General features: G+C 41.4%; 2 protein-coding genes and 1 long non-coding RNA gene across 4 annotated transcripts; 1 reads left to right on the forward strand and 2 right to left on the reverse strand.

The window, feature by feature from the left end:
- Positions 1-3,087: 3,087 nt before the first annotated feature.
- LOC108953982 lies at positions 3,088-6,377 on the reverse strand. Its single transcript, XR_005545684.1, has 4 exons — positions 6,247-6,377; positions 6,033-6,122; positions 5,518-5,581; positions 3,088-3,185 (listed from the first exon to the last, which is right to left on the reverse strand). It is a non-coding gene; the product is annotated as an uncharacterized LOC108953982 (long non-coding RNA).
- Positions 6,378-7,575: 1,198 nt separating this feature from the next.
- Positions 7,576-13,783, forward strand: LOC120287553 (eukaryotic translation initiation factor 2A-like). Its single transcript, XM_039300395.1, is given in 14 exon segments — positions 7,576-7,630; positions 7,714-7,901; positions 7,903-8,075; positions 8,231-8,417; positions 9,054-9,288; positions 9,375-9,443; positions 9,862-9,963; positions 10,207-10,247; positions 11,380-11,507; positions 12,031-12,094; positions 12,181-12,277; positions 12,380-12,498; positions 13,308-13,330; positions 13,425-13,783. Coding segments are annotated over 14 exon segments (1,563 nt in total). The 5' UTR covers positions 7,576-7,590; the 3' UTR covers positions 13,522-13,783.
- A 2,548-nt stretch (positions 13,784-16,331) lies between these two features.
- LOC120287554 lies at positions 16,332-18,979 on the reverse strand. Of its 2 annotated transcripts, XM_039300397.1 has the most exons (3): positions 18,563-18,979; positions 17,183-17,713; positions 16,332-16,960 (listed from the first exon to the last, which is right to left on the reverse strand). In XM_039300397.1, exons 1-3 carry the CDS (start codon positions 18,747-18,749, stop codon positions 16,527-16,529), a joined length of 1,152 nt encoding a protein of 383 aa, XP_039156331.1. In that variant the 5' UTR covers positions 18,750-18,979; the 3' UTR covers positions 16,332-16,526. The 2 variants fall into 2 exon arrangements, with proteins under 2 accessions (XP_039156331.1, XP_039156330.1); XM_039300396.1 differs by having other exon boundaries at positions 16,332-17,713; positions 18,563-18,977.
- Between the last annotated feature and the right edge of the window lie 6,203 nt (positions 18,980-25,182).

A 25,182-nucleotide genomic window follows, 5' to 3' on the forward strand; every position in this document is an offset into this window, starting at 1 on the left:
TCTGACTAAACTCCAGCTCCAGCCAATACTTGAAACTCATGTTTCCTCTGCCTTTCTCCAATATCATCCCTCCTTGGCAAATCATCATCACCCGATATGACTTTCCAGGAGCAAGATGAAAAGCTTCTCATTCATATTGATTTCAGGATTAATATGGTACTGTCAGTTAGAGCTTCCTTTGAATCCTTCCAGAGTTATTATGATACTATCACTTGAGCTGTTTTAAAATATGGTAAAAATCCCATGCAAGGCCAATCCATAAAAAGATCATACTCAGGTCAATTTATAACCCTATTACTGTAGCGATAATTTAACAATCATCTAAATGGAAGGTATATCAATCTATCATCTCCAATGATCAAAAAAGAGTTAGGACTGAGAGGTTCGAGATATCATCGAAATCTGAATATAATTGCGAGAATAAAAAACAGTTCCTCGAAAACTTCAAGGGACAAGTAGAATATTTTTTTCCCAATTTTTAGGTATTTTACTCGACATGATCCATCCTAGATTATCCTATGACATGAAAATAAGTAAAACAAACTATTAACATGTGTTAGCCATTTACCCTAATTGTAGCCCATGATGATTTTTTTTTTCCTTTTTCGCAATGTTTTAGGTATATTACTGACATGGTTAGTTCCATCTATACTAATTATCCTAACAGGCTCGTCCATTCTAGAGCTACTAATTCAGAAACATCTAATAAGAACATTGTTCAAGGACTGTACCAAATGGAAATTTACTTCCATTTTGAATCTTTAACCCATATGTTCCCCTTGGTAGGAAGCTGTCTAGTTGTAGCAAACACATTTTGATCAATCACATAACCTCTTGCACTTGAAGGAAAAAAATGAATAATCATGCCGAGACCCAAACCTTCCGTCTCTTGGTTTCAACTCACAGAAGATTGGAGAATTTAGTTAATTCCAATGATCCCACATGCCCATTCATCAACCCATTTCGAGATGCTACATCTTCAGTAGCATGATCATTGAAATCTCCATAGGTCTCTAGCTGCCTGTTGAAGAAGGAACTTAAATAAATGCCTTAAATTAATGCAAAGAGCAGTAGTGGGCAATTAGAGCAGTACCCATTCACTGGTTTCGAATGTTTTTGGTTTCTCTCCCCTATTGAAGCAATTGAACTCAAAACAGTCTTGTGCCTCAATTTTTCCTCAAGGGCAGCCCTCACCTTTAACATCTTCAAGCTTTGCACCCCAAATTGTTCCTTCTGCCAGATTTTGCAATAATCAAATACATGAATAAAGTTACTTAATGCAGCTGGTAGAGAGAGGAACTGACATTTCTGGCCTTTCAATTGAGCCAGACTCACCTGAGGTTTATGTTTCTTTCCATTATTCTCATTATCCTGAATCGGTTCATGAGGCTGCAAAACCAACGTCAATGTTCATACCAAAGACACAGGGAGGCAAATATACAATCTTGATTAAGAGGAAACATACATTTTTTGCCTCTTGAACTTGAACATCAATATGCAGTAGAATGGAATCATCATCTTCATCAGAATCATCAGATTGCAACAAATTTTCATCATTCACCAACTTCTCGGCCATTTCTTCTGAAGCACTTTGTTTTGGAATCTCTTCAAGGTGAGACGGAAGGTTTTCATCAAGTTGTTTCATCTCCAAAGGTAGTGCATCTAAGATTTGTGACAGCTCTAAAATAAAGACTGAAAAGTAACAAGACAGTAAACCCCATGCAATGCAGTACATCGATATGTTCACAAACATCGAGTAAGTCAGTTGTACGACTCATTGTGGGGGAAAAAAAACAATCTTTGGGCACTTGCATAGTCAGTCAACACTCAAGGAAAGATGTTGAAGAACAAATATGCATGTGCACATTCCTGTGAATCTTCAAGTCATCCCCTTCCACCCTCAGAATACTAAAGATCAGGATTACAGAAGAAAGATCGTCATTTTATAAGGATACGGTGCTGTTTAAAGTCGATTCCAGCATAATGAAAAGGGAGACACCACAAATAAATGGCTTACACAGCTCGACCAAATGGTTCATTAGCCCTCAGTACATGGAAATGTAAAAATCAACGTAGATTTTAGTAAAGATGTCTAACTAGCAGCATAGACTGAACCAAACAGCCTTACATACTAATAGAGACAACTACAACAACATTTAGCAAATCACTGAACATAACAAAATAAAAAAATAAAAAAAAAAATGAAAAAGGCCAAGTATGTCCACACACTCTTTGAGCAGCATATTACCCATAATCACTAAGATGACAGGAGCAACGACACTGTTCATTGTATTGTGACTTTGCCTATCATGCTCAAGAGTGATTTCTAACAGGAATCAACAAGTAGGCTGAAAGTTAACAATGATATTCATCGGCATGCCACCGTTCATTAAGCTCTTGCTTTCATTTGTGATTCCATAACCGATAGCAACACATCAATCAAAGCAGCTTTTACTTCACTTTCAGAGAGGAAATACCTATATACAACATCCATTTGCTCCTCCTTTGACAATGTATTCAAATCTTTTTTGACCTCCTCAAAAGCTGTTAAAATATCATTTCCAGTGCCCTCACGCATGGCAGATTCAAATTTACCTTTTCATCCAACCATAATTTCCTGCAGAATCACAAATAAGTTGCAATTGAAGTGGCACTATTACTTCGAAACTCCACCTACCTCCATGGAGGAAGCATTTCAGAACAACTTTAAAGCCACAGCATAAACAAGGTTATCAGAAAACACAACCCCTATAGTTGGTTCCACAGTGGCCTCATCTGGACTAATATTTTCAAGCCCAAAGTCCTCCATTGATAATGATTTTGCTTTCTCCCTCTGCAATCTTAAGACCTCTGCCTCTTCCTCTGCTGGAATTTCCTCATCGCTAGAGGTTGTTTGAATAAAGAAGAACAGAATTTAAGCCACTCAAAACCATGTATAAAGGGGCTCAGGTTATTAAGAGAAAAACTTGATACAAGTGAAATAACAAACAGTTTGTAGTTTATCAGAGAACCCTCCTATCAACTCAATGAAGCGTAATGAGGCATGAATTCAGAATGAATTCAGATATCCAACTCAACTTACCTCATCCAAACAGCCTTCTTGTCTTCATCTTCTTCCTCCTCATTGTGCATCTCATCTTCCACCCCACTAATTTTTGCCCGCAAAAACTTTTGCTGTCTTGCAACTACAAACAACACAAACAATTATCTTACCTTTACCAAAAAAAAAAAAAAAAAAAAAAACACAAACAACAATATGTAAGTTGAACTTTAAAAGTGGCAAGTCAACATCACCAACAAGAACCGAGCATTTTTCCACTACATGAAGTCATTACGCTTTTAAAAAGTGGTGAATCATCTTTAGGGGAAAAAATTGAACCAAGGCAATGGCATACAAGATATTTTAGTCTCTTTATTCACAGGCAAGGAAGAGGGTGATGAAGTAAAGAATTGAAGGCAAGATTTCTTGGGTTTGGTAAGGATGATCATAGGCTAATTACCTTGTTCCTATCACACAATATGCTGAATGGTTGCCCCCTATTAGTATAGGTCATTCTTAGAAGACATAATACATGTGGAGCTACCAATTATGAACTAAAATGACTTCCCTTACAGATAACTGTAACCATTCTCATCCATCTAATTATCCTAAAAGAGTATACATGTAGAGTCCCCAGCTTGGTAGATGTAAAATTGATAATAGAAGAGCATAATGCTATTGGCTGCTTCACCTATACATTCTATTATGGCTGGCTTGGCAAAATCAGAATGTTTTTCCTCTCCACACAAATTCACAAGGAAATTATGAAAAGTTAGCAGAGCTTCCTCAAAATCATTCCAATGAATCATATTCAAGAAAGATCAAATTCCGTCACTTTTATTTGATGTTATAATATCGCAAATTCACCCTTGAAGGTTTTACCCTTGCAATGACATGAACAGGGAAACAAGAATGTAAAGCATAACAAACCAACTCTTGGAGACTGGTTAAAAATTAAACAACTATTTTTTAGGCCAATCTCATCAATAACTACTGCCTAATCCCCATAAAAACCAGAATCAACAGAAGTGAACATGCACTTAGGCTCCGTTTGGGAACTGCTTTCCAAAAGGCTTTGGGGGGCTAAAGGCCTTTGGGCCAAAATGAAGGTGTTTGGAAACTACTTTCCAAGGGGCATTAAGGCAAAGCTGGCATTTGCAAGGCTGAAAGCCCAAGGCAAGTCCTAGGCTACCTTGGGCTTTCAGTGTTCTCGGAATGCCTCGTCCACTGTTCATCTCTACTGTTCATCTTCTTCTCCGGCATGGCTGATCGAGACGAGCTCGAGAGGCCGGCGAGGTCACGGCTGAGGTCGGTGAGGTCGCGGCGACCGTCGCCGGCCAGTTGCGCGACCCTGGCAAGTCGCGGCGACCGCCCGCGAGTCGCGTCGCTGCGAACCAGAGCTGGGTCGCGCAACCTCAAGCGCGACCCAGATCTGGGTCACCGGAGGTTGCGCGACCTTGCGGCGACCGGCGCGACCCAGATCTGGTTGCCGCGAGGTTGCGCGACCTAGATCTGGTCGCCGCGAGGTCGCGCGACCTCCCGCGACCAGATCTGGGTCGCACCGGTTGCCGCGAGGTCGCGTGACCTCAAGCGCGACCTAGATCTGGTCGCTGCGAGGTTGTGCGACCTCCGGCGACCAGATCTGGGTCGCGCCGGTCGCCGCGAGGCCGCGAGGTCGCGCGACCTCCGACGACCAGATCTGGTCGCGCGACCTTCGGCGACCAGATTTGGGTTGCGCCGGTCGCCGCCAGGTCGCGCGACCTCCGACGACCAGATCTGGTTGCGCGACCTCTGGTGACCAGATCTGGGTCATGTCGGTCGCCGCGAGGTCGCGCGACCTCCGGCAACCCAGATTTGGGTCGCCGCGAGGTCCTGCGACCTCTGGCGGACCCAAATCTAGGTCGGGTAACCTCCGTGAAGGGCCGCTGGGGGTCGCCCGACCCCAGGCGACCCTCGCCGGAGGTCGCCCGACCCTAGGCGGCCCTCGCCGGTCGTCTGGGGGCTGCCTCGAGGCCGCCGCCTCGCCGGCGAACTCTTTTTTTTTTTTTTTTTTGACAATTTATTTATTTATTTATTAATCACCAAAAAGTAATCTTTCCAAACACTATTTTACCCAAACACGGTTTGTATTTTGAAAACCCCTTTAACTTAAAGTCCTTTGCATTTTCCCAAAAGCTTTCCTCAAAAGTCCAACCAAACGCACCCTTAGACTGTGATTTCAGAGTTCTTCATCTATTAGCAGTTAATGCATTTACTCTCAAGGACTTCATGGCGAACAAGACTTCCAGTTTCTTAACCAAAATTATTGACTGCAGAGCTTATACCAACTAAGCCTCAGATATTAAATATTGAGCAGCCATGACAACTTACTTCAGAGAATTAGGAACTCTCTGATGAATTGGCATTGTAGAAAAGGACAACTTCAGTGGGCAGTAGTAGTAACTCAAGAAAAGCAAAATAACTTGAGACAATCTTACTTTTTGCAGCAAGCCCAGTCAATTGAGTGTCATCATCTTCATCCTTGTCTTTGTTGTCTTCATCCTAAAAGAAATTCCAAGAAACCATATTCCATTAATTTCTCCTTCCAACAAACAGATATTGGGGATCAACTAATAATTTCAAAGCACCTATAAATAACTGACCAGTAGAATTCTGGAATTTTAAAGGTACTGATCCGTTAATGAGAACATCAGAAAGGAAGTCTCTCATGCAAGTTAATTTCACAATAGCTCACCAGCCAATATGAAAAATATAAAGAATACCCACAAAAGAATGCCTTATGAAAGTCACATCACCACAAAAAGATAATTGTCACAGCACCAGTTTAATCCACACAAATATTCAGATGCAAATCTCAAGCAAACATTTATATAATTATCACTAAATTCCTTAAAAACCTTCCCTACAATGCGCTAAACAAAATTCAACCCTGTCCCAAACCAAGTTCACTGGATGAACTATACCAAGTCAGCATCAAAGGGAACTTATGTACCTTAAAATCAAAGACAGGCTCTTCATTGTCTCGTCTGACTCCCCAGCATACTATGAATGTTCAGCGGGACAACATCCCTTTGTTTGTGAACTACAAATAAAAACATCAATAAGAGCAGCGCTTTTATAAAGCAGCAAACTTCACATTGGCATTTACACAAACAGAGAGCACCCAGCACCAATTAGCAGATACTCAGTCGAGGGAGATAACTCACAGGCATCTATTCCGTCATCAATGTCTTCCAAGGCCACCTCTTCATTGATAGCCCTCCTCTTAGGGCCCTTCTTCTCCTTTTTTCTGACTCCTGGACCTATTCACCATGGTGCCTCTAGCTCAAGTCCTTCCAATTCTTACTGCAGCATAAACGAAAACGAATGAAAAGAAACTTTCAGCGGCAGACCCAATTACAAATGATTGATAAAACAACGCGGAATTTGGACCAAACGAGAAACCTTTAGCAGCTATCTTGCATTGTCCCACCACTACAAGCATCAGAAACATAGAAGCGAAACTGAATCGACTCTAATTGAATGAAGGGGCCAGTTGACGTCCTCTTAACATCCATATGTTTCACCATAGGGGATAGATGATTGCAAGGCGGATCTTACGTGGAGACTATCGTATCTGATATGGAAAATTCCATGGGTGTTGACATGCATGCATTTTAACAGAAGGTAGATTTAGATTGAGAGTACAAGTTTAGCATTTTCGGTTAGACGAAAATTAGTTTAACGGCAAATGGATACCAGTTGGGCTTTTGCAATGTAGATTTCCTTTTTCAATTTTCTCTAGTCAAAGAAGGGCACCTCACAGCCATAAAGGGCAACATAGAAAAGAAATACAGAACAAGGGGAAATTCATGTGGAGGCCCATGTGTCAAGTCCAACTCCGACACGACACACCATGGGCTTATCCTCTTGGGCTTTGTCCAAATCCAGACAGCTCAAAGAGGGGACAAAGAAAAATGTCCTTCTTCCCCGTCGTACTCGGCCGCGCTTCGATCGAACGTTGAGCGCTGCGCAGCGTTTCCCCCTCCGTCGTCGTTCGGCGGCTCTTCCTCGACACTCTGTGCTTCGGTCTACGTTCAAAGCCCGACACTTCAGGTCCCTCCCCTTCTCTCTCTCTCGCGTAAATTGTCGGCCTCGGTTATTGATCAGGCAGTAATCTCAGTTTGAGAGCTGGTCGTAGAGGTTCTGCATCGTCCTTCATTTAACGCATTAATGGAGTCAATTCGGAAGGCCCTCAAGTTTTTCCTTCCGTATTCGCTTCTCAGATAGAATTTTCATCGCTTGCCTTGCTATTTTACTTCGTCGGGCGGTTTATTGATTGCTTAATCTTGTGCTGAATTGATTCCGAGTGTTAGTGTAGTGAGTGAGGGCAAGGTCTGGTTCATGGCGTTGGTTTTGGTTTGGTTCTTTGCCTTTTTAGTCTGTAGGTGAAGAAGCATCGATCTTTACTTCTTAAAACCAAATCCTCTGTCTTTGCAGAGCTTTCTTTCCAATCATCAACTGGGCATCTTTGCCTTGATATATTATCGTTGGTTGTTGCAATCTTCCCGATGGCAACTACGGCTTCTTCGCCGTCTCTGCATATTTTAGGTACTAAAAAGTCTCTATCTTGGTGCTCGTCCTTTGACTTGATGATTCGAACTTGACTTCTGTTGGTACAACTTGCTTTCTAGTTCGCGAACGCGAACCGGAGGGGTTCTCTCTGTGGAATGGACCCCCATTCGCTAATGGTCAACCCAGTGTCAAGCTCGAGAGGACTCCGTGCACAAGCACCATGTTCAGCACAGACGGGTCCAGGCTGATGGTGATAAGGTCCGACTCCATGGTTGGCGTGTATGACTGCAGCAACTTTAAGGAAATCAAGGAATTTCGAGATCCCCAATTTGGCCACGGCAGCATTGTCCCCGTGCGGGACCTATCTCCAGACTTTCCAGAAATCCTCAACACCACAGGAGAAGAATGTGATCTTGTGGAAAGTTGAGTCTGGGGAGTCTGTTTATCAGCTACTCCAGAAGAACATAACTAAAACGACATGGTACATGATATTAGTCAGGATCATCAGTTGGTCAATGATAGATTACTCATGATAGTGCGCACGCATTATCTAGCATTGCACCATTAATTTTCCTCATTTATGTGCATTGCCTCTCCATATTTTCACTACTTAATGGTTTGTGTGCTGCTCTCCAGGCCCTCCATCCGATTTAGTTCTGATGAAGCTGTTGCGTGTCGACTTGCGACAAATGAGATACAATTTTTTGATGGTTGTGACTTTTCAAAAGGTTTCAAATATAGGCTGAGAGTTCCTGGAGTTGCTGCAGTTGAGCTCTCTAAAACTCTGGGGTCCCACGTTGCAGCATTTGTTCCAGAATCTAAGGTTTGTGTTTGATGGCTATCTTGAATTAGTATGGGACTGGTTCATAACCTTGACTAATGTGGCAACTTATGAAAAGTTTTATGACCAGGCCAGAGCAGACAACAATGTGATGAGCAGTATAAGTAGCTATAATGTCTAGTTGCGTTCCTTTTTTATTAGACATTAGTTTCAAGCTGACTTTATGACCTGGAACCTATTAATAACAAACTCTTAGATCGGTTGGTTTGGTATCTGATTCTGATTCGAATAACTAGTAGAGATTCCGGTTCTCAAAGGATGACACAGGTGCTTTTAACTGCACCTTTTGGTGTTTAGTGAATACAGAGATCACTTGTATTACATGATTGGAAAGAGCATGATGACTTAGGAAGATCCATGTTTCGCACCATGTACTGTAGAGAAAAATAGTCTTTATTTGCAGTGACCTAATGTTTAGTGTATTTTACGGTCAGCCATTACTGCTTTAAAGAATGCAGGTTTTATAATTTTGAATGGCGTTTCCTTCTTGTCTGGAGAGAAATGAGTTTGGTGCTTAAAAGTAGGCTTTTAGAAAGTTTTGTCCTTTGTTATTATATACGAATGTTCCTTTATGTATGTCAAGTAACTTGACCTTGATAAGATTTTTGTGGTATATAGGGTGTCCCTGCCAGTGTCCAAATATTTGCGCGTAGGGAGGATCCGCAGAGTCAACCTGTTGCGCGGCGAAGTTTCTTCCGCTGCTCGTCAGTGCAGCTGCACTGGAATTATGGGTCTACTGCACTTCTGGTTGTGGTGCAGTCTGATGTTGATAAAACCAACCAGAGTTACTATGGGGAATCGAAGTTAAACTACCTGACAACAGATGGGACTCATGAAGGGCTCGTGCCTCTTCGTAAGTCTTTATTTGTTTTCTTACTAAAACTGCCTATGTAATTATTTTCTTGAAACTTATCTTTTGCAGTTTTGGTGCTTTATCAGGTAAAGAGGGACCTATTCATGATTTTCAATGGTCGTATTCTGGTTCAGAATTTGCTGTTGTTTATGGCTGTATCCTTCACTGTTTTCAACTAGTATCATCACATTTATCACATGTCAGTATGATAGACAAACATCTGTCTCCTTATTAAGTTTGTATCCTCAAGGATCTCTGCTAGTGTTATTCAGCAGGTGGAACTTTGTAATGATTGTTTAAACTCTTTAGTAGTTCATTTGAGCTTTAGAAGGTACTAGGCTGTGTGATCTCAGTTGGATCTTTGGCCTGTGATAGAAGATTAGGATGCTCAACTAATATCAAGTTAGGTAAATTGTGATTAACTCTAAATTCGTTGTGTTATGGTTCAGAAGTTTCTTGTAGTGACACTTCATTATCTACATTAGATATGTAGGCATCACTTCTCTTGCATTATTGGAACTTTGTCCTTGCCACTGTTGGCTTTCATTTTGACTTTTCCTTGATCTGTTCTAGTCATGCCTGCAAAGGCAACCATTTTTGACAAGAAGTGCAATCCACTCCTTGAGCTTGGAACGGGCCCTTATAATACCATCAGATGGAATCCGAAGGGGAAGTGTATCCTTGTAAAATTTTATCTGCTATGAGTTGATACCAAATCTAGTTTTCTATTTTGGTCAATTATTTTCTTCTTTTACTTTCTTTATCCTTTCCCATTATTGTTAGGGTGGCTTTTTTAGGTGTTTTTTTTTTTTTTTTTTTTTTTTTTTTTTTTAGGGCGGGGGGGTGGGATGGTTTGTTTGGATGAGAGTCAGCTGCATTGCTACCTTAATGTTGTGACCTTAATTCACTGGTTTACAGTTATATGTTTGGCAGGTTTTGGTAACTTACCTGGTGACATGGTAGGCTATTTTCTTTTTCACTATTGCTTTCCTTTTCGAATTTTTTTGTTTCAGAATTATTTTTCAGCTGAAGTGACAATTTCGTATATTCCCTTTTATTAGTACTGGGGATAAAGGTTTCTTCCTCAACACCCTAATTTTAGGTTCTATCCCTGTTGGTTGTTCTTTTATTGAGGAAACCAATAGACAGGTTTTCCTTATTTATTGTTCTGCCCTTTTGCCATTACTCATGTGCGTCTTCAATTGTTTACAACTATTCTTGCAAATTCATGTAGGCACTGCGGCTTTGTATTGTCGGAAGGATCCGAGTATGGTTTTTTGTTTTCTTTTTAAAAAGAAAAAATATGTTGATATGCTCGTTTAGGGAAGGTTAGGAAATCTATTGCTTTTCTGTAAGAGCATCGTTTGCATTTGGAAAACAGTTTTCCCACATTAGTACTTCTAATAGCGTGTGAGGTTATTGGGATTGGACTCTTGGTTGGTTAGTATTTGTAGACCGAGAAGTTGGAACACCATAATATATGTCTCATGATAAAGGAAAGTGAAGCTTTTAAAGTTCTGCTGATTTACTGATGAGTAGAAGCTAGTCTGGCCTCTGGGCTCAGGCCCCTAATGAAGTCAACTTAGTAGATTGAGAGCATTTGGAAGAAATATGATGGCCGAAAACTTGAAGGAGGGGCAAAGTTTAATATTTTTGACATGACTGAGCCAATAATGTTATAGAATCTGCGTTATTATTGTTAAAGCTTAGAGGGCTTCAATGCAGATGGTGTAGCAAGAAATTTGGGCTGCAGGAAGCATCTCTTCTGTTAGAGCAAGAGAAGCTTTCATTTAATCACTCTTGTCATCAGTTGATGCCATCTGAAGAGAGATATATGAGGCCTTTTACTATTTTAATTTGATGGTTATGTTATGAATGGTACTGGAAATAACCAATGTCAGCACACTTACTATTTATTGAAGTTTCTTCATTGTTAATGACTTTGTATCCCATATAAAAAAGCAGTGATTGTAGCTTTCTGGATTTTATTTTCTCCATTTACTTTCACTTTAACGTAGCTCCTACAACTTTGGTCTGTGTCCAATTAAGCACGCTTCCTCATCATAAGCAGTTACTTTTTTGAATTTCTAGGCATTTTGGGATTACAGGGAGAAGAAACAGCTGGGAAAAGCTGAATGCTCTGTGACCAGTGAGTGGTCTCCAAATGGCTGCTATTTCATGACTGCCACAACAGCTCCAAGACTACAAATTGACAATTGGTATGTTGGTTCTTCTTTATATCTAGATGTTGTGTCATCAACAGATCAGTCGACTTACTATGTGGGTACAACATGATAGTAATTTGTCCTCTTGGTCTTATGGGAATGAGTTCTGTTGTACTTGGTAAGAACTTTGGATAGCTTTAGGGGTTGAATAAATAGTGGGATTATCATTGATAGCAAATTATAAGTTGTATAATTTTAGTCAAAAGAACCATTCATAGTTCAAACAAGGTCTGTTTGGTAAATCTTTTTCATTGAGCAAACGGTTCAATTTGATGTAGGTTTTGATTCTTATACCTTCTACCTCTGGTATTAGTGTCAGTCAAACTACTTGATAGTTAAAAATATTCTTGTTCATCCTACATTTTGGATTGTCCTAGGAGAGATGTGAGACCTTATCTAGTGCCCAACGATACGATAATCCGTTAAGCACCACTTAGTAATGTGCTGCTAGTTTTGGTGAGATAGTGTCATGGGAATGTATTTTTTGTCTTTTGATTGATTTGTCTTCTTGTGGTAGTATTAAAATTTTCCACCACAACGGATCACTATTCTTTAAGAAGATGTTTGACAAGTTATACCAGGTTAGCCTTCTCTGCATGATCTCGTATGAATTGTACTAAATCAGCCCAATCCTTGGTGGAATAGAAATGGCTAACAAGTTGCACAGGCTGAATGGAAACCAGAATCACCCGAGAGATTTTGTGAAGTTGCTGAACTGATAAAGTCTGTTGACACTCTAAAGGTGGAAGAACGAAAACCACAAGGTGTTGATTTGTTTTGGTAATCAGAGAGTGCTAAAGAAGACACTCCTTTCTAGAGCTATGTATATTTTAGGATCTGCTGAAGAACTTTTGCCACTTTAACAGGACAAACAGCAAAATCATCTCAAAATTCTGCAAAGGTAACTTCTGCCAACATGCCCGCCCAGAAACCTGCTGCCTATCGTCCACCACATGCTAAGAATGCAGCCGCTGTCCAGGCAGAGGTGATGATCAAATACTTATAACATGTTCAATCTATACCATGGCAATGTGGGATGCTTGCCTGATAATTGGTTTTTCTATTAGTCCAGTAATAGCATCGTCTGAACTAGTTGGCTGTTTATATGGAACATTTAGGTGGAATAACTTATAAATTGTTTAAGGCTTTCACTTTTGTTATTCTGGCTCTGGCTGTAGTTCCACAAGATGGTTGTTCGACTCTAATGGTTCTCCCTCATTTGAATTATCTGCAATGAGATGTTGCAACACTATAAGAGATTATCTCCATTTCTATTAGGAAAAAGGGGAACAAAACTTTGTGGAACTCATGCAGGATTTGTTACATTTAAACTCAAGTAAGATTGAAAGGCATAAGACGGGCAAGGCTGTTGCACATGTTTTGCTAGTACTATCATCTGTATGATTTTATATCCTTTCTTATGCTCAGTTTGAATGTGCTGCTAGACATTTTGGGTTCATGTAAAAAATGCCTAGCCTTACTACCTCCATTTTAGCTACAGTTGAAGCCATCATAGTCCTCTCCATGTCAGATTGACTGTTAATTTGATATAGCACGAAATGTTTATCATGTGGTTGCAGTCAGCTGAGACATTATGAAGGAATTAAAACTAAAGTGCAATGTTCTTGTTCTTCTTCTACTCTTCCCCTATTGAAGTCAAGTGTGGAACTCAGTAGTTCTACTTCTTCCTATAATTTTTTTTTTCGCCGGGGGGAAGTGTTAGCGGGGTTATTGTACCGTTTGATTTTAACTTTTGTCTATGAAAGTCTGATTTCCTTTGCTTGTGTCGTGCAGCTGTTTGGAGAGAGCTCTTCGGAGTAAGTTTTCTGTTACATGTTTCATTCATTGCTACATCGTCCTTTAACTGATTCTGGCCCCTAACTCACAATGCTGGTTGATATTTGATAACAGAACACTGAGCAAGAATGCTCTGAGAAACAAGAAGAAAAGGGAGAAACAAAGAGAGAAAAAAGCTGCGGAGGCTGGTTCTGCCTCAAGCGATTCCTGATATTATAGTTAGTGTCAGTTCCATGTCTAGAATCTTGGTCACTGGTTTGATTTCCCTCACATGACAAAGCGGCCATAGGGAAAAGCAGCAGCGGAGTGCCTTCTGGCATTTCCCGTGGAGTGGAGCTACTCCTATGATGCTGGAATATTAGGGCTTTTGGGTGAAGATTGGAAGCTTTACTTTTGAGGGGACGATCAGAATACTTCTTTGCTCTCTATTTACTGTTCTTTAAATTCATTGGGATGAGGGGTAACATTGTGCGAAACTAGGAACTCCTTTTTTCAAATAATGTTTGAATTTCAGCAGTTCCATATCTGTGAAATGGCAAAAAAATTTCCAGTCACTTAGCATCTACTGATTTGGCAAATGAGTCTTGTTCCCATGTGTTTTGGTCTATAAATCTATATATAACGAAAGCTATTGCAGAGAGAGCATTCTTAGAGCTAGGGTGTTATTTTTTGCCAGTTTGCTTAGCTGGAAATGTTGGGTGGGTCCCTCTCTCGCCAAGGCACCTCCTCTGTATTACCCCTTTGCTCTTCCCTTCCCCTTTCTCTTCATTATTTCACTATTCAATTGTGACTTCTTATATTAAAGAAATGATTCTCAGTTTGCTGCAAAAAAAAAAAAAAAAAAAAAATGATGATTCTCAGTTTAACAAATAATTTAATATCGATGGGAGACGAACCATTATTTTGAAATTAGTGTAGGCAATCAAGATATAATCAGGAGTACATGGAAGATATAGACCATAGTTGCTCCAAATTAATTTATTACTTATATGTACATTTGTCGAGTCAACTTTCTTAAAAAGCTCCAAAGTTGACAAACTTCTTCCGAGCGGCAATCTCTGGAGTAAGGAAAATTTGGCGTTTGATTTAATTTCAACCAATGTAAAGCGTTACCCTGCATTTGATACTCTTACATTCCAGCGAAGTGAGAATTTTCTTCAGCCCCGTGTGGTTCGATTTGGGGAAATTTCTTTGGAAAGACGCAAATATTTTTAAGCTAAAAGGATTTTTCGAAATGTAAATAGTATTTAATAAATTGTAATTTTAAAGTACATTGAAATATAATTTTGGTTTAAATGTTGTTTCGTAAAAATTATATTTTGTAAATGACTTTAGTTAATTTTTTTAAAAAGTTTATATATATGTGTGTGTGTGTGTGTGTGTGTGTGGAAATCGACCGCTACTGACCAAAATAGTCGTTAGACAGCCTCGCTTGAGATTGCACGATCTTAGGCATCACTTGAGTCATGCATGGGTCAACTCGGGCCAACGGTCGCCTGGGTCATGCAACCTAGGCAATGCCTGAGGTCGTGCGACCCCAAGCGGCTATCTTTGCCATGCGCTTAGCCGGCGGTCGTTGGCCTCAATTCGGCTTCCTCGGGCAAATCATGAAAGAGATGAATAATAAATAAACTTATGTTCCAAGAACCGCTACTCGCTGAAGGATCTCCAGACTTTTGGATCCACAAATTGAATGCTTTTCTTGCTCTTTTACAAGGAGAAAGAACATAGAGATGGAAAAGAACCACAAAAGGATATATATTTGCACCGCCGCGGCCCATCCTGCCGTATATGCTTCTTGGTTACAACTTGGGTAGATCTTATGGACAAACGTTGCACATGGCAAAGAAGAAGGGTCGTGAAAATGCAACACGTGTCCAAGTGACCTCAGTGGTCAACGATTTTGAATACTCTCATATCTCTCCTCTCCCTCCCCTGCCTGCAGGCTCTCTCTCTTCGCCGCCCCCTCTCTCCCATCAAGCCCTCGGCTGACCAATGAACCATCGCGCCCGACCGACGAATTTCGCGACAGCAGAGTCAGGCGAATTTCGCGACGGTAGAGGCAACCTTTTGAGGCGGAGGCGGAGGCCGCACGGTGGTTCGTTGGACGAGGGCTCGGTTTGACTCAAGAGAGTGCGTAGCCGGGACCTCTCCAGAGAACTCGCTGTACGGCTGGTTGGTTCAGCGTCCCAAAGAGGCTTCCGAGCTCTGCGAGCGCTTCGGAGAGCGACGCATTGAGCGAGTTGGAGGACAGGTCCAAGTGGGCGAGGTTACATAGGTTCTTGATCTGGGTCAGGATCGGACCGGAGAGCGAGTTTCGGAAAAGGCCGAGAGAGACGAGTGACATCGCACTGAAGAGGCCGGAGGGGATGGGCTTGGAGGAGTCGTTGCCGACGAGGTTGAGCCGTCTGAGCGAGCCGAGGAGGCCAAGCTCGGAGGGGATGCAGCCGGTGAGGTTCGTGCCGGTGAGGAAGAGAAGAGAGCGTGCAGAGACGAGAGGGAGAAGAGGAGAGACGACGCTCGGTTGAAAGTTTGGCTTGATTGTTTGGGCCCACGCGGGAATCACCGCGTCGCCTTTCCACACTAATGTTCCCAATATCAGAATTTCTCATATGTATAATACGGAAAACCCGAGGAAAGTGCTCGGTTCCCGATCCGATTCCCACCCCCCACCTCAGAACCGAAAACCGGACCGGAGAAAGCCGAAACCAAAAGCCGACCGGACGAACCGGTCACTTTCGGTTCCCAGCAGTTTTCAAAGATCATCATCCCCACTATTCTCAAACTTTTCCCTCTATTTTCGCCAAAGAGGCCTAATCAACGTACCCGTTTTGGTTCCTAGCTTCAATTTTATAGGCAATCTCTCAAATGCTCTTTGAATAATTATTCAACGTGGGACCTTTGAAGGCTTGAAGTACACACTTGCGTGAGAGGCAGAGAGAGGGAGAGGGAGTGAGTGGCTTAGTCCCACATCGAATATTTAGTAGGGACTAACAAGCTATTAGTCTCTATAAGTATAGATGGAAATTGCGATCTCGGGGCCATTGTTGGCAACTTTGTTTGAAACTCAACAGCAAGAGTAACAGCAATACAAGGCTTATTTGAAGGTGAAGTACTATAAACAGTAGAAGGGAGGCCCATTAATGTGAGAGGCAAAGCGAGACGGTTAGAGAGAAAAAATATCTCCAAGGTGAGATGATGCAGCCAGACATGCACCTAGAGGAGGAGTAAAATCATTGTGAGGAGAAACCCAAGCACGGCGGCCGCCGACCCGATACCTTCCATTATCGAGCTGCCACGCTGTTTGCCTGCAATAGTAGATAAAAGCCCAACCGTGTAAACAATCGCGACGACGGGAAGCAGCACATCCTGAGCAGGAGAAGAAGCGTCGCTCGTCTTGAGACCGATAAGAGCAAAAGCTCCTTGAACGAGCATGTCCTTCGACGAATCTCGCAGGATCGTCCATCCCGGCCCAGAATTATTCCCAGAATTATTCCCAGAGAGCCCGTGGAACCTGAGTGGTATTGCCGGCAGGAGGCACATTTCTCCCTTCTCAGGAATATCGATAGCAGTGTATTCATCAGGAGGACCATCGAACACACTGCTTGGAGATGTGCTGCTAGAGACGAGATTGGGCATTGTGCTTGTGCCTTCAGAATTATTCCCAGAATCTCCCAGGATCGTCCATCTCGGCCCAGAATTATTCCCAGAATTATTCCCAGAGAGCCCGTGGAACCTGAGTGGTATTGCCGGCAGGAGGCACATTTCTCCCTTCTCAGGAATATCGATAGCAGTGTATTCATCAGGAGGACCATCGAACACACTGCTTGGAGATGTGCTGCTAGAGACGAGATTGGGCATTGTGCTTGTGCCTTCGCCAGGAACATTCCTCATAGTTGATACATCGCACTCAAAAGCGCTTTCAGGCGACTTGGCGGTTCCAGCTGAGGAACACCTCCCCCATTGCCACAGCATGTATCCGGCATGTTCATGAGCAATACTATCAGACTTGCCGCTTGTAGATGCACTGCGAGAGACGGGATTGTGCATTTTGCTTGTTCCTTCACTAGTATTATTCCCACGGAGCAAGTAGAACCTGAGTGGTCTTGCCAGCGGGAGATACATTTCTTCCACCTCAGGAGGACCATCGAACTTGCCATGAGGGACGTGATTGAGCATTCCGGTGGGACAAACCCTCTCAGCCGGGTCATAGGAATGGGGCCAGGAGAGACAGTCTGGCCTCGCTTTCGGTGGGGCGCTCTTTAACCCGGATCTACGACCACCAGGGATGTATTCATCAGCAAGATCATCGACTTGCGTTGACGCCAACACTGAGCCAGTCCGAAGGAGTCGCTTGCTGAGGAGTATTGAACGGTAACGCTCTTTAATCAGTCCTCGTGGATCTGAAATGTCAAAAGGAGAAATTGTGTGAAATGGATTGGATCGTCCAATTAACTAATTTCATATTGGGAGGGTGTAATTTCTGAGAATGACGAAGTTTTTAGAGTTATATCACGAAAAAATCTCAAATTGGTATAGTTGTAACATAGAGAATAGATTGCATGTGGTGAGAATAACAGTTTATTTTGGGTCGTAAAAAATCAAGTAACAAATAATTATAAATTGTCATGGACAATCCTTCAAGAATTTGTGGCTTATAGCAAACGATTATTCTCACCGTACCCAAAGACTATTATATTAGCAAAGTTTTTGAAACAAATTTATCCCAAACTAATTTTTTGACCACTAAAAATCTTAAATCGGTAATTTTCCCCTCCGATAATTTCCGTTCAATTCTATCATCAAATTACTAAGCTAGATAATACGTGCAATTAACAGATCTACTAATTCAGAGTTTTTTAAGTCACAAGTATATCAATTGGTGATTTTCTATGTTATTGATCCAATTTAACAGAAATTAAAAGAGGGTTAAATTGTCAAAAATATACCCGTTTGATGTTTTTGTGGTAAAAAAATCAATTTGAGTAAATTTGTTATGGATATACCAGTTTGAAATTTTTCATAGTATTAATTCTTCATTTTTATGACTTTTTTTTTTTTTTGGTCGGTTCTTTACGACTTTATAAAGTTCTAAAGGGTGCATTACCAAATTATCCTTCTTGAAACACTCTGGTACGTTGGAATATATTTACACACAATCTCTCATTCATTTCTCGAGGTGACGTGCCATCATCATGTAAGGAAAAACGAGGGAAATGCGATGAAAGAAACCGAAGAAGGAACGTGCTTACCTCTGTCATCTGAGATCTTGACAGGCTGCATTTTCTGTTGCGCATGGTCAGATGGCAGGCCTCCCTCCTGCAACGAGGCATCTGCGTGGGGACGGGGAGAAAGAACGGGGCAGTGCCTAGGATCAGAATTTGATAGGTCAGGTTGAGGAGGCTTTGAGTTTGAGGTCTTTTCTTCGAGAGTCGCCATGGTTGATGTTGGCTCTGAACCGGAGAAATGGAATGGAGTGGAGGGCGAATATGGACGGCGAGCAGGAGTCTGTGTGGGAAGCAAAAAGGCCGCTCTCGATGGTCTGGGTTGCCCTGCCAAATTTTGGTACCTCGCATCTCTTGACGCGTTCCTTCCTACAGGAAAAAATAAAGAAAGAAAAGATTGTTGCTTCCCCGTTCTTACTATTTTGACAAGTCTCCTCTGGCGGTCTCTGAGTTTCTCATGGTAGACTAGTGGGGATTGTCCTTACTCGTGTCTCTCGAAGCATATTCCTATCATTAATAAAATAAGAAAAGAAGTCTTCGTCTTCGATTTGGTCTCACGGGTTTTGCCATAAGCCGTATGAAGGTGCGAACAATATTTCTCTAGTTTTTCTATTTCAAATTTGTGTATGACTTTTTTTTTAGTAGTAACGCGTATTTAATAACGATACAAAATTTCTATTCATATAATAAAATTCGTTTGATAAACTTTAAAATTTCTAGATGGTGGTTGAGTGAATACTGAGAAGATTTTTTTATTACTATTTCCAATTTATTTTTAAACTAAAATTTATGTTGAAAATAAAAAAATAAAATTATATTACCAAATAAATTTCTATTTTAATTATGTGGTTGTCTTTCGCGGAAGTGTATGGTTCCAAGGACACATGGCGGGCCCTTAGTCGTGAGAGATGGATGGCGGGCTCTTAGTCGTCGGAGATGGCGGCCGATCTAGTCTGGCGGGCTCTTAGTCGTCAAACGCGGGCGGGCTCTTAGTCGTCAAAGGCGGGCGAAACGCGGGCGGGCTCTTAGTCGTCAAAGGCGGGCTCGTGAGAGATGGATGGTCGTCATAGATGGCGGGCTCCGACCTGTTGAAAGTCAGTCAAAAGAGGCTTTGATTGAATTGTGGAATTGACGGAGTCGGTCGGTGATGACGCGTCTTGGTCTTTTTTTGTTCTTTTTTTCCTCTTTCTTTCTCAAAATCTTGTTTGGCATTATTCTCTGCACGTCGGTGGGTTGACCGGCCTCATCAAAACCACGGGGTCAAGACTCGAGAACCCCGAGACATCCCAAAATTATTCTCGTCCCCCGTCATTTGTGGCTTCCATGGATCTGAAGACGCCGCTTCATCCCAGTTCATCCCGAATCGATGCTCCTCCTCCTCCTCGTGATGCCTCCTCCACCATGATTAGATTCATCGTGATGGCCACCTTTGCAGTCGGCAACGCTCTCACCCTTGTTCCGACGTCGATCCTCAGGCGAGACTCTTCTACCTTCAGAGCACTTGTGTTGTCCATAATCCTGGCCTTCTCATCCGCTCTTGTTTCGCTTCTGATGATCAACCGTGGGAAGGCGCGTCTTCCAGAAAGAATTTGCCGAGGGTTTGTGGCTCCCATGGATCTGAAGACGCCGCTTCATCCCAGTTCATCCCGAATCGATGCTCCTCCTCCTCCTCGTGATGCCTCCTCTACCATGAGTAGATTCATCGTGATGGCCACCTTTGCAGTCGGCAACGCTCTCACCCTTGTTCCGACGTCGATCCTCAGGCGAGACTCTTCTACCTTCAGAGCACTTGTGTTGTCCATAATCCTGGCCTTCTCATCCGCTCTTGTTTCGCTTCTGATGATCTACCGTGGGAAGGCGCGTCTTCCAGAAAGAATTTGCCGAGGGTCTTCGATGGTTGCCATGGCTGCAGTTTTACTGCTGCTTCTGTCCATCTTGGCTCGCCATCAGCGTTGAACACAAATTCCCGTGATTTTCGGGGCTAAATAGGTATGCAACCGCATACAAATGGATTGATATTAGCCGGGCTAGCTCCGGTGCCATCCCTCTTAATTTTTTTTCGTGTATCGGAGATCAGTGGATCCCTGTTTGAATTTAAATGTTGTTGGTAATATAAGTTAATGTGTATCGCTATGGCCATGGGCAATTTTATGGGAAATTTAGGAAGGATGAATGCTGCGTTTTGTTTCTACGATCAAGGTTTCTTCAAGAAAACTCGATCTCAATATCGAAACACAATCATCGAGTACCGAGTATTCTATTTTATCTTGGTAGGAAACTAAAATACAGGAGGCCCTTGTCCTGAAATGCGATATTCGAATGAACAATGCGCCCTGACTAAGCACATGCACCGGATGGTTTCGCAGTTCAAACACAAATTTAACGAGGATCATCTCTAAGAATCCAAAAAATGTCGATACTCTTGTTCTTGAATGGACTAATGTAGCCGTAGTTTCCTCTTTTTTCTTCTCGGAACCCTGGGGTGTACTCTTTAAAATAGCTCTTAAGTCTTGCTATAATTCCCTCTTAAAAGGACCACCAGACATCACTTTGCATATTTCTAATGTAAGCACCGGCCAGAGTGTGTCCTTCCGGCCATTTCTGGCAGCTCTCACCTGAGATCTGTCCAAAAGATAAAGACTCCCAAGGTTCCAAAAGTATACTACGCTTCGTGATCACATAATGGAACAGAGACCATTCTCAGCTCAAATTCATTCCACAGCACGCATTCCTAGCTGAAGAGAAAAACCACTTTGGGCGGGGAGTAAAACTGAACAAACGGATTGGCTTCTTAGAAAGAAAGGGAAAACAATGGTAAGTTGCAATCTTTAATAGCCAAATTCTGACAAGGTTTCTCGCTAATAATACAAGGCCTTCGACATGGAAAGCAATCTCAGCTCAAGCAAAACTCCAGTCTTCCGATACTAACAAAAATGGCCTGCCAGTGATGGGCAATATGTATCTGAGAGGGCTCCTAAGTCGTCCCCTTACATCCCCATTAGACACCAACTGATTCTTGTGCAATTGTAGGAACTCGACTATATATATATATATATACTCATGTCACCCAAATCACCGGCAGGTTGATCCAAGGTCCGCACGACAGATTTCCACCCAAAGTAGTAGGATTTAGCTCTTGAATCTGATGCTTCGACTGATTCCCACATTAATACCAGATGCTTCCCCACTGAAGGTCCGGAAGGCTTCCTGATCTCCCGAACTTGCACTGGCAAGTTTCGCAGCTTGTTGCTGCTTCACCTGCTTATAAAACTCATCTGCTGACTCTTCAGATTCTCTGTCCTCAGAGTCAGCACCTCCATTAGCCTCGAGATTCCCATCTCCCTCACCGAGATCATCCTCTGACTTAAACTCCAGCTCCAGCCAATACTTGAAGCTCATGTTCTCCGCCTTTCTCCGATATCATCCCTCCTTGGCAAATCATAATCGCCCGATATGACCTTCCAGGATCAGGATGAAAATCTTCTCATTCATAATATTCATTTCAGGATTAATATGGTAATGTCACTTTTGAATCCTTCCAGAACTAATATGATACCATCACTTGATTTGTTTAAAAATATAGTAGAAATTCAGCACAAGTCAAATCAATAAAAATATTATACTTAGGTTGACTTATAGCCATAGGTTAACAATCATCTAAATGGAAGGTATATCAATCCATCATCTTTCATCTATCATATTCAACAATCAAAAAAGAGTTAGGACAGAGAGAGGTACGAGACAACATCGAAATCTGAACACAATTGCGAGAATAGAAAACAGTTCCTCAAAAACTTCAAGGGAAAGGAAAGTAGAATATTTTTTTTCCCCCAACATTTAGGTATTTCACTTCGCATGATCCATACAATATTATCCTATGACATGAAAATAAGTAAAAACAAAGTGTTAACATGTGGCAGCCATATACCCTAATTGTAGCTCATGATGATTTCTTCTCTCTTTTGCATGTTTTAGGTAAATTACTGACATGGTTAGTTCCATCTATACTAGATTATCTTAACAGTCTCGTCCATTCTAGAGCAACTAATTCCTGAATCATTAGAAACATCTTGTAGGAACATTGTCAAGGACTGCACCATATGGAAATTTACTTTCATTTGAATTTTTAACCCATATATTCCCCTTGGTAGGAAGTAGTCTAGCTGTTGCAAACACATTTTGATCAATCACATAATCTCTTGAACTTTAAGGAAAAAACTGAACATAATCATGCCCAGATCCAGACCTTCTGTCTCTTGTTTTCAACCCCCAGAAGATTGGAGAGTTTAGTTAATTCCAATGATCCTGCATGCCCATTCTTCAACCCATGACGAGATGCTACATCTTCAGTAGCATGATCATCGAAATCTGCATAGGTCTCTAGCCGCCTGTTGAAGAAGGAACTTAAGTAAACGCCTTAAATTAAAATAAAGAGCAGGTGTGGGCAATTAAAGCAGTACCCGTTCACTGGTTTCGAGTGTTTTTGGTTTTTCTCCCCTTCTGAAGCATTTGAACTAAACATTCTTGTGCCTCAATTTTTCCTCAAGGGCAGCCCTCACCTTTAACATCTTCAAGCTTTTGCACCCCAAATTGTTCCTTCTGCCAAATTTTGTGATAATCAGATACAAGAATATTTAAGCTATTTTATGCAGCTAGGAGAGAGGGGAACTGACATTTCGGGCACTTTCAATTGAGCCAGACTCACCTGAGGTTATTATTTCTCTCCATTATTTTCATAATCCTGAACGGGTTCATGAGGCTGCAAAACCAACGTTCATATTCACACCAAAGACACAGGGAGGCAAATATACAATCTCGACTAAGATGAGACATACATTTTTTGCCTCTTGAGCTTGAACATCAATAGGCAGTACAATGGAATCATCACCCTCATCAGAATCATTAGATTGCAACAAATTTTCATCATTCAACAACTTTTCTGCCATTTCTTCTGAAGTACTTTGTTTTAGAATCTTTTCAAGGTTTTCATCAAGTTGTTTCATCTGCCAAAGGTAGTGCATCTAAGATTTGTGACAGCAGACAAAACCCCACGCAATGTGGTACAGCGATAAGCTCACAAACATTGAGTAAGTCAGTAGTACAGTCATATGCATGACTCACTGGAGGATTTAAAAAAACAAAAATAGAAAATCTTCAGGCACTTGCGTAGTCAGTCAACACTCAAGGAAACCAAGAGCTAACTGCAAAAGATGTTGAAGCACAAATATAGATGTGCACATTCCTGTCAACCTTCCAGTCATCCCCTTCTACCCTCGGAATACTAGAATGCACTAAAGATCAGGGATTAGAGAAGAAAGATCGTCATTCTATAAGGATCCGGTGCCAGTTAAAATTGATTCCGACATAATGAATAAGGGAGACACCACAAATAAATGGCTTACACAGCTCGACCAAATGGTTCTTAGGCTGCATTTGGTTCAACCTTTTCCAAGGGGTTTTGGGGAAATGCAAAGCAGTTTAGCCTAAGGGCTTTGAGAAAATACAAATACTATTTGGTAAATTTTGCTTTGAGAAACAACTTGAAGTGAAAGACCGTTTGGTTGAAACACATTTGAAAGTTCCTTTGGGTGATCAAAACAAGCTTTTTAAATTTTAATTTGCTTACAATTAGAAATTATCACAATTTATACAATTTCTTTTTTTGGTCATAACCACAATTTATACAAATTAAATGTTAACTATTAACATTATAAATGTAAGAAAATCACATTTCTTTTTTGGTTAAAAAATCAAATTCGACAAATACAACAATGTATTAAAAAATTTCACACGTTTTAAGGTGCAAAGATGCATATTGGGACAATGATTGCCCTATCTTACAGAAAACAATAGTAACTGTTCCCCAGTGTTGCAAATTTTTCAATCTGAGTTGCAGCCAACACATTAACAATGCTTATTTAAAAGTTTTTCCATTCTCAAGCTGCAAAACCTCTCATATCACATCGATCTCAAGGTGCATATATGCATTGTTAAAATCGACACAAAGTCACACGGCAAACAACCTGCAAATAGAAATTGATTCTTCAGCAAACTGACATTTCATTGATTAACATGAGCTGATTACATCAGGGCCAAGAAACAAAAATTGTACAGCTGAAATGATCCCCCCCATCTATTATGGAATCCCACAAAAAAAGTCTATCTGGAAACTATTCCCTGAACGTGGCTTGATGGAACTTGAGCCTTCGTCCAGCACTGCAATGAAGTTCGTTATTGCCATGGCTTCCAACTCTTGAATTGCATCAAAGACGTTAATCGAACTAGCCAAGTAGGCCTCAGTACACCAATTGCTTCCTTGATCTTTGATTGCCACATATCACATATATAATTAAACATTGGACGAAACATTGCATGCTAAGTTTGTGCTACCACTTTGTTAAAAAAACAAAGGGCAAGGAAAGATCGTACGACGAGCCTCTATACAAAGCTAGAGGCAAGGAATGCAGAGCCACTACTCATCAAGTCAATTCATAGCATTCAAATAACTGAATCATTCGCATTATTCACTTCAAGAAGTTGTGTTTCAATGTTTGAACATAAAACACTCATCATCACTAACTGAAGGGACACACTTTCACAGAAGCACCCCATTCTCGTCACCACAGCTCTTCACACTTACAGAGACC

Source organism: Eucalyptus grandis, chromosome 8 (genome assembly GCF_016545825.1).
Source record: "Eucalyptus grandis isolate ANBG69807.140 chromosome 8, ASM1654582v1, whole genome shotgun sequence".
In the NCBI taxonomy this organism is placed as follows: domain Eukaryota; kingdom Viridiplantae; phylum Streptophyta; class Magnoliopsida; order Myrtales; family Myrtaceae; genus Eucalyptus; species Eucalyptus grandis.

Excerpts from the sequence above, each read along its gene's own strand:
- LOC120287554 (XM_039300396.1), bottom strand. The coding sequence starts at position 18,749 with ATGGCGACTCTCGAAGAAAAGACCTCAAACTCAAAGCCTCCTCAACCT. Across the intron at positions 17,714-18,562 it reads CAAGATCTCAGATGACAGAG|ATCCACGAGGACTGATTAAA; the intron begins GTAAGCACGTTC and ends TTGACATTTCAG.